The sequence below is a fragment of the Parasteatoda tepidariorum genome, chromosome 11 (assembly GCF_982258835.1).
Source record: "Parasteatoda tepidariorum strain Cologne lab strain chromosome 11, Ptep-v5.0, whole genome shotgun sequence".
Lineage (NCBI taxonomy): Eukaryota > Metazoa > Arthropoda > Arachnida > Araneae > Theridiidae > Parasteatoda > Parasteatoda tepidariorum.
Genome location: NC_141765.1, coordinates 96,582,632 through 96,596,838, shown reverse-complemented (window position 1 = coordinate 96,596,838; position 14,207 = coordinate 96,582,632). Strand labels below are relative to the sequence as shown.

The 14,207-nt window shown below is 27.0% G+C and overlaps 1 protein-coding gene across 2 annotated transcripts; it reads right to left on the bottom strand.

Moving 5' to 3' along the window:
- Positions 1 to 57: 57 nt before the first annotated feature.
- LOC147801938 (uncharacterized) lies at positions 58 to 13,267 on the bottom strand. 2 transcript variants are annotated; one of them, XM_087154580.1, is made up of 5 exons: positions 13,162 to 13,256; positions 12,487 to 12,608; positions 11,799 to 11,984; positions 2,012 to 2,185; positions 58 to 145 (listed from the first exon to the last, which is right to left on the bottom strand). In XM_087154580.1, exons 2-4 carry the CDS (start codon positions 12,541 to 12,543, stop codon positions 2,030 to 2,032), a joined length of 399 nt encoding a protein of 132 aa, XP_087010706.1. In that variant the 5' UTR covers positions 12,544 to 12,608; positions 13,162 to 13,256; the 3' UTR covers positions 58 to 145; positions 2,012 to 2,029. The 2 variants fall into 2 exon arrangements, with proteins under 2 accessions (XP_087010706.1, XP_087010707.1); XM_087154581.1 differs by lacking the exons at positions 58 to 145; positions 2,012 to 2,185 and adding an exon at positions 6,323 to 8,404 and having other exon boundaries at positions 13,162 to 13,267.
- Positions 13,268 to 14,207: the final 940 nt, after the last annotated feature.

The window sequence follows — 14,207 nt, the reverse complement described above, 5'->3', positions numbered from 1 at the left end:
ACAGAACTTCAGATCATAAATTTATTGAAAGTAACAACTAAGTTAATAACTAACTTACAATCTGGCTTTCAAATTCAATTTTCTTGGTACCGCTAATGACTTTATGACCAATCGTTTCAGATACACAATAACCTGGCATAATTATCTATAAAAAAATATGATCAAATTTGATTTAAACAAATATTTTTAACATATACATAATTTCTAAAAAGTCACTTAAAATAAAGTAGCCCTTCACTTGGCCACAATTAGGTACAATGAAAACGTTCATTGTATTAAAATGAATTTTTGCCAATTTATGCTCTTTGCAAGATTGATTTTCTTAAATTGTAAGAAATAAGAATTGAAAAATCTCTTACAAACTTAGTTATGGTTACAATTATTCTAAATTAAATTTAGGAATTCAAATGAAATATTGTAGGGGACTACTGCCGAACTAGATTTGCTATCACTCTAAATATAAAAAATATAAAAATATAAAATCTAGCAGAAAATTTGGAGAAATAGGTAGCATTGAAAATGTAGGTTATAATGAGACTTATGAAAGCAATAAAAAATATAAGTATGTTAGTTCCAGCTTGCTAATTATAATTATACTAAACAATTACACTTACTCTTATTGTAAACTATTCTTCAAAAATAGCAACATATGCTCCTTTCAAATGAAAAATTAATCAAAATTGGTTCTCAATCTCTATTGCTACAGATAAAAAAATAATGAACGAGGGTTACAGTTACGTGGGGGTTCTCTAATATTTTAAAATACAATGAGAATTCATAGATAATATATTAATTTCTGGAAAAATTATACACTTTAATAATAAAAATTATTGTAATTGACACTTATAAAAAATAATGATAAAGGAAAAAACTCTAAAAAGTTATTCAAAAAAATTACTAAGGATAAATAAAAAAAAAAACTGAAGGGCAGCTCTTTCTAAACTAACTACTTGTTTATAATTGAGAGATATTGAAGGAGAGGAGGTATTCATTAAGAATCCATCAATATTTTACAGTCTATTTTCAAACCTTCCTTTTTAAAAGAATAAACTATGAATTTCTGAAAACTCTACTTTCTTTATCTTTCTGGTTAGTCAAATTTTGAGCAGCCAGGCTTTTACTGTATATCCATAGAATGAAATATGTGGAATGGAATTCAAAATTCATAAAAAAAAAACTTTTTTAATTTTGTAATATCACAAGTTAAATTATTTCCATGGCTACAAAATTCAATTTAATTTTTACCATTACTGCCATAAAATAGAAACTTTTTTTTAACTAATATTAAAGTCCCCTGTGAAATTGCAACAGCTTTCACTTTTAACGCATTGTATATTTCATTTTTTATCACTAATTGTTTTAGAATTATTTAAAAGTAAAATCAGATTATCTAATTTAAATACAATTTTTAATTATTTTATCAAACTCAAAAAAAAATATATATAAATAAAATATTCTTGCACTATAAAAAAAAATTATAATTTTAAATACAGTACCACCTCGAAAATCCGGACTTCTGACCTGGTAACAAGAAGCACAATATGGAAAAATGTTCTAGAGAAGGCCAAAATGGATTGCTCTACCAATGATGATGATGAATACAACAAAGTTAACAGTTTACTCAAGTTTATACCCAAAATATAAATATTTGCTTAAATCTTATTGCGCGCCTGGACAGGGATTGAAATTTTCTATGTCACAAATGAACAAGCAAAAATTTTTACTCAATAGAACCAATTTAACCTCTTTCCTGGTTATAACTGATTGATTGACCTGGTTATAAAGATTGAGGCAAATGTTTTTACTGAAAAGAAAACAGTTTATAAGTTCAGCCTAACAGGCATTGTCTAATGTCCTTTTACACTTTGATTCATTTTAGACCCTTGGAAGGCACAATATAACAAAGAGTTATTGTAATTTCATGTTAATTAATATGAGAATAAGAGAAATTTCAATGATGAACATCCACAACACTGAAGATAATTAAGAAAATAGGAAGTTGTAAACTTACTTTACCACCTTTTTCAACTCAGTCATATACTCTGGTCAAAAAATCTCTTTCTCTACAACGTTTTGAGACTCTAATAGTAGTAGCATCTGTAGAACCTGTAATCAACAGGTCTAGCCCGCATTTATCAATCCACGCAGGCCCCAAGTGACGATCTGGAGTGGTGTTAAAATCCCCCTAAAACAGAAATAATTCTGAATACATGAATCTACACACTTAAACCTATGATGTATTTCAGAATATGCACGAACAGAAAACATGCGTAGAAATGTAAAGAAAATGTATTACAGATACACTTCAAGAAGTAAACACTAGAAGTAATTTTTAAAGAAATCAACGGCTAATTTTTTTATAAATTTGTCAACAGTATTTCACTTCAATTTATTGCAGTTTACAGTACTATATAAGCTGACCACTTGCAATGCATAACTATAGTAGCTCATTCAGATAGTAAAAATTTCTATGTTTATCTATTAATTCCTATTTCCAGTAAAGATCTTTTAAGATAAGAGCTTACATCAATTTTAATTTCATTTTTTTTTGGTGTTACAAAATTTATTTATTAAAACAATAATTCCTAATGCCAATTTTCTCTAATTTCCCCCCTTTTTCTATTAAATTTTATTTTATTTATTATCAACTAAAAAGTCAAATAATATAATTCTTTGAACTATTTTAGGTTAATTTTTTTTTCTTCATAAATTCTAAAAACTGAATATTCCAGACTTAAAAATTCATTAAAAAAAGAAGAAGAAAATAGGAAGATGGATGAGTTACAAAATTTTTGTATTCTGTTTCAAAATAGGATGAATTTGGTTCTTGATAAGAGGTCAACTTAGACATAACATAAACTTAGTAGGCTTTACTGTATAAAAAAGAAACTGAAATACATCTAACAAGTATGGGTAAGTATTGTGTTGCAGAAATGCAAATTAATGTGTATAAAATAAATTTATTACAGATCAAATGATTGTAATAATAAAATCAAAATACTTAAAACCTAGCTTTTCTCCTATTTCAAAAACACAAAAGCTCAATCAAAATAAATATAAGAAACAATAATCCAATTAATTATTTATGATGACAATAATTTAGAAAAAAAGACTTACTGTGCAGACTACCCAGTAAGCACACACCTCACGGCAAACGTAAGGCCATAAGCTGGCATTCTAGGTAGGATAACGGCAAAAGGCAAGTACAATAGGGTCCTTTATCGTTTGTTTTGAGGCATTTCAGGAAGAGGCGGAATAACTCTTCACTTAAACAGGCCCGAAAAATAAAACGGTTGTTTGGCCTCTTACACTAAACTAGTTACAGGACCTTTATTGTATACCGTTAATTAATTGTAATGTTACAATAGATTAATAATGAATAGATGCAGAGTTGATAAAAAATGTGCTTTTAACTCAAAATTTTGAAAAAATCAGGATAGAAGGGGAAAAAATCCATAAAATATTAACCGTATTTCTTGAGAGAAAAAAATTTATTATTTTATTTTTCTTTGAAAACTGCTAATTTTTTACATAGAATATTAAAAACTAGAATTTTATTATTTTACTATAATCTAAATATACTTTCTGTAGCATTACCTATTATATTTTTTAAAAAAAATAATTTTATTAAAAAATAATTATTTTAAATTTTATTACAATTTTTAAATAAATATATATATAATAATTTATTTTTTATTTTTGAAATCATTTTCTGAAGTATAATTTTTAACTCGAAATATAATATATTCTTACTTTCTAGAAAAATTTAATACATATTCCCTTAAAAATAAGAATAAATATTAAAACTTATAACTAGAACAATTCCTTTGTTCATTGAGAAAAAGTTTTTATTTTTTCGATTGCTTATTATAAAATTCTGTTAAATTTATTGTATTAAACATGTACTTAAGAAAGACTTATTGAATTGAATACTCATTGAAGACTTTCTTTTATTGAAGACTTATTATTATTATTATTATTGAATAAGGGATACATTTATTTTTAACGTTAAAGGATTCAACAAAAAATCTATCATTTTTATAATTCATGGTAAAAAAAAAAATTAAGTAGTAATTTTATATGATAGCAAAAAAAGGTTAAAGGTCCATTATTGTTTGTATTTTGGCATTTTAGGAGGAAGCGATATGGAAACTTTTCCCATTGGTTATGTTTTGGTCGCTTAAAAATTATTACTGTAAGCCCCAAATGAAATTAACACAAATTTTTTTCCAGAGATTCCTTTTTGAAACCTTCTTTAAAACAAAAATGAATAGGTAAGTTCAAAATTCATGTAAATAAAAAAATCTATTTATAGAAAGAAAAAAAATAAATATATTGTAAATTGCTTAAATCCTCCTTGAAATTATAAATTTCTTGAATTTAGAGCAAGGATTTTTAATGAAATATACTTTTTATTACATTAATTTACTAACTTTTATTAAAATTTTAGTATTTTGTAATAATGAATGTATACCATTTTTTAAATGGTATACATTCATTATTACAAAACTTTTAGTAAACTTTTTATTTATATAAACTGTTCTTTATTTTAATGTTCATTTTAAACTTAATATCTTAGTTTAATCACTTACTTCTCAAAAACTGGATTCAAAACAGTTTAAATGGTCTTAAGAATTTTGAATTTTCAAAAAAATGTGTTTGAATTTTCTGATTGTTATAGCAAATGTTTAGTCTAATAAAGTAAATAACTTTTTTTTTCCCTAAACTTTTAAGCAATACTTGAAAGTAATAATTGTTTAGGAAATTTTATTCCTAAAATACATTTTTAAATAATAAAAATACACTAGGATATTTTTATTAATTAAACTTCAAAATACTAAGCAAAAAAAATTTTTTTTTTTAAACTTATAATACAGAATATAAATAAAAATAAAAATACTTTCAAAATGTTAATTATATTTATTTTTTATTTGCATAACAAAAATATTTCTTCATGCAGCATTATATTTATTTTTAAAATAGTTTATATACATTAAGGAAAAAAAACTGTTTTGAATGCAATACATAGATGGCGCTGTTTTTTAATTTTTTATTTTAGACGTGTTTTCGAGTCCTGCAGATAGATGGCAGAAAATATAAAGAGTAGGGTCTTGTAGGGTATAGTTATTCAAAACCAGAATTGCGTCATTGAGTTTTATTTTAAAACTCAATTCTTTTAATAGAAAATTAGACAAAATTAAACATTAAATTTCTCTGTTTCAATCTTTCTCTACACTTACATTCATCACATACTTCAATTCAAGTGTTAATAAAAATAGCATCGTATTTAAAGCTGGAAAAAATACAAAAGTTACAGCATGATTTAAAAAAAGTTACCGATTTTTTCTTCTACGAAGTCGATATAAGATTTAAATAAAAATACATTCTGTGAAAAATTACTCATTCACCAGTAATATTCCCTAGTTGTAGGAAAATGAAAGAAACATAACAATACAAAATAATAATCACACATTGAATCATTGTCAAATGTCATTTGCAAAATGCTTCCTATACATGAATTAAAAATATTCTTTTTTCTCACAAGGGGTTTTAGGTTAACAAATTTTAAAATTGTGCTTTGTTTTAAATCTTAGGAAATAATAGCAGAAATATGGCTGAAATATGAAAACAACGGTAAGAGTACCGAAATTTTATCTGTTTGCCCAATTAAACTGTTGGTATAGTTTGAAATTTACGGTCAATTTGCAAATCAATATTTTAGAAAAGACATAACTATTTAGACAAAATTGAATGATTATGTAATTAGAACTAAGTGGAGCTCTTTTAACCATAAACTAGTGAAAAATGAAATAGTATTTCATGCTGCTGAATCGACTTGGCAATTTTCATAGTACAAAACGAATCCAATGAATCATTTTCATACCTCCTTTTTAAAGAGTGCAGTTCTTTTCGAATTAATTTATTGAAATCCGGTTAAAGTTTGATGATAATTTTAAAAAAAATCAAAAACAGGTCATAGTTTGTAAACATGCAAATAGTATTTAAATATATTAAATGTTTTTCAGATAGTGACGATAATTTATACCTTGACTGCAGGAGATAAATTTTTATCAATTGAACCGCTTACTGATAATTAGAGCCCGGAAGTTCAGGCAAAATGCCATAAATGCCCTTTTCTGCCTTTTTTAAACGTTTTCTTCTGAAAATGCCTTTTTCTTTCCTTTTGTTCATAAATGCCTATTTCTGTCTAATTTAAAATTTTTCTGCAAAGCTTTTTGTGCTTTTGACCGAGCATAAACGCAAAATGAGGAAATTTTGAAGTACAGAAATGGTTGACTGTCATCCGACGTATTGTAATGCATTTATAGAGATTAGGACTTTTGGATAACTCCCTCCCTCTGAGGCAGTGGTCACCCCTCGTACAGTACAATGGCTATTCATCTGAGTTGTTCATCATGAATGGCTATTCATCATATTCATCTTTCAATTATCTTCTCGCAAATCGGAATTTGCAATGGATTTATGCAGATCATTTATAGATGCCGGCATTCTGCTGTGGAAACTTGAAAATTAAAAGCATACGAGCTTTTTTGCAAAAATATATGAATCAAAGTGTGCCCTGTGAATCAACTTTACGGAAAACTTATTTAGATGACTGTTACATCGAAGTTCTTAAAACTATTCAAAATGAAATCGGAACGAAAAACATATGGCTATCTATAGATGAAACGACAGATGTAACTGGACGATATGTTGCGAATGTTATTGTTGGCGTTATGGACCCATTTGAAAAACATGAAATCTTTTTGTTGACATCTGAACAGTTGCAAAAGACTAACAGTACTACAATTGCACAATTGTTCACTAATGCACCGGCTTTACTTTGGCCAAATGGTACTGAGCATGAAAGAGTGCTATTATTTCTTACAGATGCAGCCACCTACATGAAAAAAGCTGGAAATGCCTTAAAAGTTTTATTTCCTAATATGATCCATCTAACGTGCCTTGCTCATGCATTGCACAGGATCGCAGAGGAAGTAAGAGGTCTCTATCCTGAGGTAGACTCGCTTGTTTTTAGAGTGAAAAAAGTATTTGTGAAAGCCCCTTCAAGAGTTCAAGTGTTCAAAGAAATTGCACTAGACATTCAATTGCCTCCTAAACCGATCCTTACGAGATGGGGAACATGGATTTCAGCAGTCTCATACTACTGCACAAATTTTGAGGAAGTTACTCGAGTCCTTACCAGCTTTCCGGATGAAGAGGCAATATCCATAAGAAAAAGTCTGCTTAGCAGTTCTAAAATAACAAATGAACTGACTTTTATTTATTTTGGGAAGCTCCCTGGAGCTATTGAACGCATGGAAAAAAGAAATATGTCTTTGTCCGAGTCACTAAAGATTTTCGACAATACTATTGAATAACTAATGTCTGTGCCTGGATCAGCTGGTGACAAAATAAGGAAGAAATGTGAAAACGTCATCTCTGTAAATACAGACTTTGAATGCAGCAAGGACATTGCAAAAGTACTTTCTGGTGATACTGCAGTTGAACTTACCATATCTCCTACCATGGCAAGTTGTTTTTGGTATGCGCCCATAACCTCTGTCGAAGTAGAAAGATCCTTCTGTTTGTTTAAAACTATATTGATTGACGGGAGACAAAATTTCTCCTTTGAAAATTTGAAAAAGCATCTAGTTGTGATGTGCAACAACAACCAATCATTAGAATAAATCTGCATGCAATATTATTGCAAGTATGAGTTTTCAATTTATATTTCACACTTACGCAGTTGAGGGTTTTTTTTGTGCAATTATGTCCACTTCTTTTGTACCATTGCTACGACAGTCGAGTAAAATGAATATGTAGGTATACCGGATACTTCTGGCAACTTTTTTTATACCTTGGATACCTATACGGGCTTTTAGGCATTACCAACTACCATTTTGCTCCAATTTTAAGTGCCTTTTTTAAGTGCCTATTTCAAGCTTTTTAAATGCCTTTTTGCCTGCCTATTTTTGCATTTCTTATTGCCTGAAATTCCGGGCTTTACTGATAATAGTTGTTCGGCACAATTTATTTTTATGTATCCTTGTTTTCTACATGGAGGCACCGTCACTTGTTCGCTACGCTCGATAATCCCTGTAGTTGAATCTCATTCATCAAGTTTGAAATAATTGAAGATCAAGTACCAATCGTTTTCTTCCCCCTTTTTTTAATAAAAATTACGATCGGATTGCCAGCAGTTGCATTTTAAGGATTACTAAGTTTTGACAAATGAAAAACAAGGAAAAACGGTTTCGCCGAGAGTTATTACGGATTGAAGATGTTCTCTGGAAAAAGCAGTTTATCATTCTGAAGTTTGTTTGTTATTTTTTTCCTCAGAACTAGTGGCATTGGGCACAAACCGTTCTTCAACATTGTACTTAAAAGTTTTTTTTTCTTCCTGAAAAATCGATTAAAAACCATTTTGTTTACAAAATATAAAATTATTACACAATTATTTAAGTACATTATATTAAATTGTTAATTGTAACAAAATAAAAAGGATAGCTGGATTTGAATAATAAATAACTGTGCTTAAAAAAATTACATTTAGAAAGGCAGAATGTGCGACACAATTTAACTTCTGCAGCTGAATTCTTGCTGCCATAGAGCGGCCCACGTGTTATTTTTCCAACAAGTTTAAGAGTAAAAATAATCTTGACTTAATTTTAGAATTATTTTTTAATTCCATTGTAATCTTCGTTCAATTTCCTACATATCTTCGTAATTTGAAGTTTCTAAATCTAACAGTGTTTGACAAAATGTAACGTTAAGTTGAAAACCCCAAAACAGTGGCGGTGTCAGTGACCTTTTCAGTTTTCTGACGGAGAAGGAAATTTATTAATATCTACTCGTTTCACATTAATTTAACAATGCAGTTTATTTTTCCAACTTCATATAAAAAGAAATTTTTAGAATTGGTCAGTGGCAATGTTATTTTTCTAGGTTCTCATACGTTCGTACTTTTCGATTAGATCAACTTCAACACTATTATCTTAAGTAAAGAATTCTAAGAGTCATGAAAAAAATCATGATAATATAAGCATTAATAAAAAAGCATCTCGAAATGATATAATAGAAAATAAAGAAGATAATTTTTGAAACTCTTGGAATTCATTGTTTTACAGACTGAGTTTTTTCTTTTTATTTTCACCACAGCATATTTTTAATAGTGTTACATTAAATTACTTCAAAGCAATTTTATATCCTTTTTATAGTTAACTTATACACAACTATTGTTCTCCTTTTTGGCAGCAATTATTATATAAATATTAATACTGAAGAAAGAAAAGAATTTTGTATTGTTCTACGAAACGTATATTGGCTGGAATTAAAAATCAATTTAGCCCATTGGCTGACAAAATGACAAAAATTAATTTAGAGACCTTTTGTAATTTATGACGACCTTATGAAAAATCTATCCAAGAAAAAAAATGACCAATGGGTATCCAGTGATCGGAATAGTGCAATCACAATTCTCTCATGTTATTAAACAAATAGTATTCTTTAACTTTCATTAATCTTTTTATTAACGCATAAAATTGTAATTGTATAGTATATTTTTTTCTCTTAATAACACATACTTTTTTTAATTTTTTATTTTAATAATCATTTTTGGATCAATTCTGTTTTTAGAAAACAGTTCAAATCAACCTTTCAATAAAATTTTATATAAATAATATCTGATATCTAGTAACTTAATCTTAGTTTATTTATAGTTAAATATAATAAATTTCGCAATTATAGTAGGAATAAAGAAGTTTAACAAATACGACATAGTTAAGTTAAATTTTAACTCTTTATTTTGTAAAAAAAAAAAAAAATTATTTTGATATTCATATTTTTTGTAGAATATTTATTTTGAAGAACTTGTAATTCAACTTTGAGTAATTTACGATGAGCAATTCTTTTGCCGTATTGACTTATTCATTCTTTATTTGACTTAGCTCAAATAAATTTCCCCATATAATCAATTTAGAACAATCCAGTAAACATATCTTAATAGAAAATTAAAGGATTTAAGTTTCCGACTCAGAATTTTAACACTTTAATCTTTACACTACTATAACAAACCTTAAATGAAAATATTATTTCGAATTATTTTCGTAAAAACAAAAACAAAGTTTACTCACTGTCCCTTCTTTACACAGGGGGGTTGCTCTCCCAGAAGCGACCCATCATAAAAATTAATTCCTTGAAGTAGTGCTGTTTTAAATAGTTTTCAATAAAATTATAATAATTTGAATTATTATTAGTAATGATTGCACTAAAATTAATAGCTCGTAATGCAAGCACTAAACTGGATGAAATGGAAGAAATCTTTAATTATCACAGAGAATAAAATTAAAATTTATGAAATTTGTTGAAACTAAGTTCATAAACAGGTTTTGTTCATTTACATTGAATTTGTAAATTTAATATAAAAGATAAAACTAAAACTATAAATTCCACGTTTAAATTTATTAATAAAATTATTCATAAAACAAAAAATTAAAGAAGATAAACTTTATTAAGCTAAATTTATTAAGTATTTTTCTATACTTATATTTTATTTTATACCAATTAGGAGTAAAAGATATTAATGCAAATAAAATTAATTTAATTAATTATAATTTTTTTTAATGCTTTTGTTGTAAGCAATTTCACCTTTTTATGTCCTAATCAAACTTAAGTTCAGCATTTAATTTATGATAAACATCTTTTTTAAAAAAGAAAATCAATAAATAAAAAATAATAATATGCTTTCTTCATTCTTGTAAGAATTATAAATTAATAACTCTCTAAAAGATTAGGAATTAAATGACAATACTAAATATTAAAAAAAATTATTATGTTATTTACATAATAAAATATATAAATCATTGTTTAGAGTTTTGCAGAGCAGTTTTGTTCTGTTGGAGTACAAACTTCATGATCTCCTTTAAACTTAATATACAGAAATATTAAAACATTAATGTTAGCATATAATTTATAACCCTTTGAAAATCATACTAATATTAAGCTATATTTCTATTAATTTATTAGTATTAGAGACGTAGAAATTAAAAAAAATTTACAGCTAATTTAACACATTGGACATTTATTATTCAGATCATCAATTCACAACAGAATACGGATTAAATAAAGAATTGTGTAGTATTCATATTCCGAAACAGATTTGTATGATCAATTCTTTAAAAAAATTACTTAACACATAAATAAACTTTTGCATTTAAAAAATATATTTCAGGCAAATCTCTTCTCTTTCAGGTGTTACTTTTTAAGTCACAAATATTGGGAATTATAATCAGAAATGTGAATTTAAGGGCTATTAAACCATAACCACTCTCAAATAAAGAAAATTAAAAAATTGTGATTTTAATAATTTATATGTATATTGTAATAATTGAATTTTTCTTCAAAGTTAATAATGAATTAACTATTGATAATGTAAGAAAAACTAAATTGTGCCTTAAATGCATATAATTTTGTAAGACTTTAAAAATAAATATATATACCATTGAATTAGTAATAAAACTGATAACTGATTTTTTTGGAATATTAAAAAACATAAATAAAAAAAATGTGATTGTCAATTAAAATAACTTTGCACAAGTTCTTGATTCATAAGAAATTAGGACAATATATATCCTTCTTAATGAAGAAAAAATATTTTTATTTCTTGAAAAAAGAAGTACTTTGAAAAATTCTTATTTATAAATGTTTTCTACTAAAATTAAAATGTTTTAATTATATATAGATTAATACAATAAGTTAAAAATATTACACTTATTTTCAGCAAAAATTTTACTTACCAGATGAAACAGTGAAGACAGAGTTGTAGTCAGGCATGGTAGCTTGCTTGGTTGAATCATCTTGTATGTACACAGGTTGATTTGTTTATGATCTTTCCTGCTTCGTTCCAAAGCTCTGGCCATATCTTCTTGTTGCTCATAATGATGAGTATCCAAAGCAACAGATTCAACTTTTGTTTCAGGTTCCTATCGAATAAATGTGATTTTACTAAAAATAATTATTTATACACTTGCAGAGGTACATTAACTATTATTTATACACTGAAAGCTTGTGGAAATTAAAAAAATTTTAAGATGCATATAAATGTTTGTTCGTATTTTTCACAAGTATTTATTAAAATTTTATGAACTTTCACTAGAAAAGAATAAAACGCTTAATGAACATTTATTTTTAATTTATTAATGTATTTCAGTTAACAAAATTACGTTAATATCTGGTGAAAATGTGAGAAATTTTTAATGGCCACTTTAAAAAACTAGCTGTCCTTTCAAAAGGAAAATAAAATAAAAAATATAAGCTTAGTTTTTTTTATTGACTTTTATACTTTAGAAAAATTGACAGTTAAAAGGATTTTTTTTTTTTTTTTTTTTACAAAAAACATGATTATAAAGAAGCAATGATTTCTTTTAACCACATGCAACAACAGAAAATTCGAAAAATAGAAGGGCAGTTTAATTAATAACTAACCATCAGGTCAGCTGATAGCTTTTTGACTACCAGTGATAGGAACATCAATTCTTTCATAGCATCCAAAATACTTCATCTTCAGCATCCAAAAATACTTCAAGGATGTTCAACATTTTCACCCTCTAAGTAAGAAAGCAAAAAATATTTTAAATTAAATACATAAATAAGCTAAGCTACCAACATGAGAGAAAAAAAAAACAATCCAATTCACACCAACTCTCAAACCATTTAGATAACATTCTAGAAAAAGGAAATTTTAGATTTTATAATCAATTAAAAAAAACTGGTATTTTAAATTTGATGCACTGCTTTAAGCTTACAGTTGTCTTTAAATAAACTTGAATTTATTATTTTACAAATAATGACTGGAGACAAAAGAACTGTTGCTCTCACATGGACCCCAGAAGGAAAACGAACTAGAGAGGTTTTAAGGTCGAGATAGAACATTGCAAACTTAATATCCTTGTATACAAGTTACTTAACAAAGAATTAAAGATAACAATTCATTTAAAAAATAGCAATCGGAATTTTGAGAAATAATAATGTTTATAAACATTAGAGCATTTCAGATTAACAAAATTAAGTATTATAAATAAACAGAAGAACAAGGTTCCTGAATGTTGAGCACCTTCTTATTCATTCAGTTTTATAATCTTTTGTAATAACAATTTCTACCTGAGTAAATTTCTTGTTTACTTTGTTAGTGAATAAATTTTTTCAAGATACCTCAAAAGTGGTAAAAACAAATTATTGGTTTAAAATCAGTTACGAAAGATTGCACGAAAATATTTTTACGCTTTTAGCTTACTTGTTTTCTGTGACTTTTCAGTTTTTTTTTTGGAATTCAAAGTTTATACGGGGTGAGATAAAAGCGTACAGCGAACTATTAAATGAACATATCAAAAAGGAGCAGAAACAAGAATAAATAACTTTATTCTAAGCGTGGAGCATGGACACTAGAGTATCGTATGGAAGCCCAGCTTAATGTGAAATTTCCCCTACAATTGAACTTGAACAAAAAAAAAAAAAATACGGAACGTCTTGTATGGATACAGAACCTCCTATTTAAGCTGAATTAAAATTTACATAATAATTAAAGTACTTAGGACAAAATTGTATTTAAGTTAAATTAATTTTTAAATACATAAAAATATTTAGCAATATTTAAATAATTAATAGGATTAGTTAAAACAGGAAACAATTTCCCAAAAATCTAACATTTTTAATGACTTAGTTATTATATTCATGTAAAAGTTAAAAATATTTTGCCATCCTAAAAGTAAAGAACTGGAAAACAATTGCTGGGAGAAGGGCAGAATGGGAAAAGCTTCTGAGGAAGGCCCAGGCTCACAAAGGGCTGTCGTGCCAATGCTGATGATGAAAAGTTAAAAATAGAATAAAGATGCTAAAAATTAAAATTAAGTTTTAAAATTAAAAACACCCATTCGATAAGATTATTAAAAGCGAGATGCCTAAGCAAATACAGCTAGAAAAGAGATTATTAGTCACAAAGCAAAAAAAAACGCACGAACTCAAAATTGGTCAGGGAATCGGGGGGGGGGGTCGAAAAAATTTCGATCTTTATCCTTTTAGCGGAGTGCCATGTGCAAGCGAACAGCGAAGAGAATTGGATGGTGGGTGGAGGAGGAAGTTTGCTTACGTGCGCCGTTGCTAGGCAACCAGATTTAAGAAAATTGTTTCTCTGCTCTTAAAAAGAAGAT

Coding starts and splice junctions, on each gene's coding strand:
- LOC147801938 (XM_087154580.1), bottom strand. CDS start 12,543: ATGAAAGAATTGATGTTCCTATCACTGGTAGTCAAAAAGCTATCAGCT. Junction 11,985..12,486: donor AGCTATCAGCTGACCTGATG/GTTAGTTATTAA, acceptor TTTATTCGATAG/GAACCTGAAACAAAAGTTGA. Junction 2,186..11,798: donor TGTCTTCACTGTTTCATCTG/GTAAGTAAAATT, acceptor TTTCTGTTTTAG/GGGGATTTTAACACCACTCC.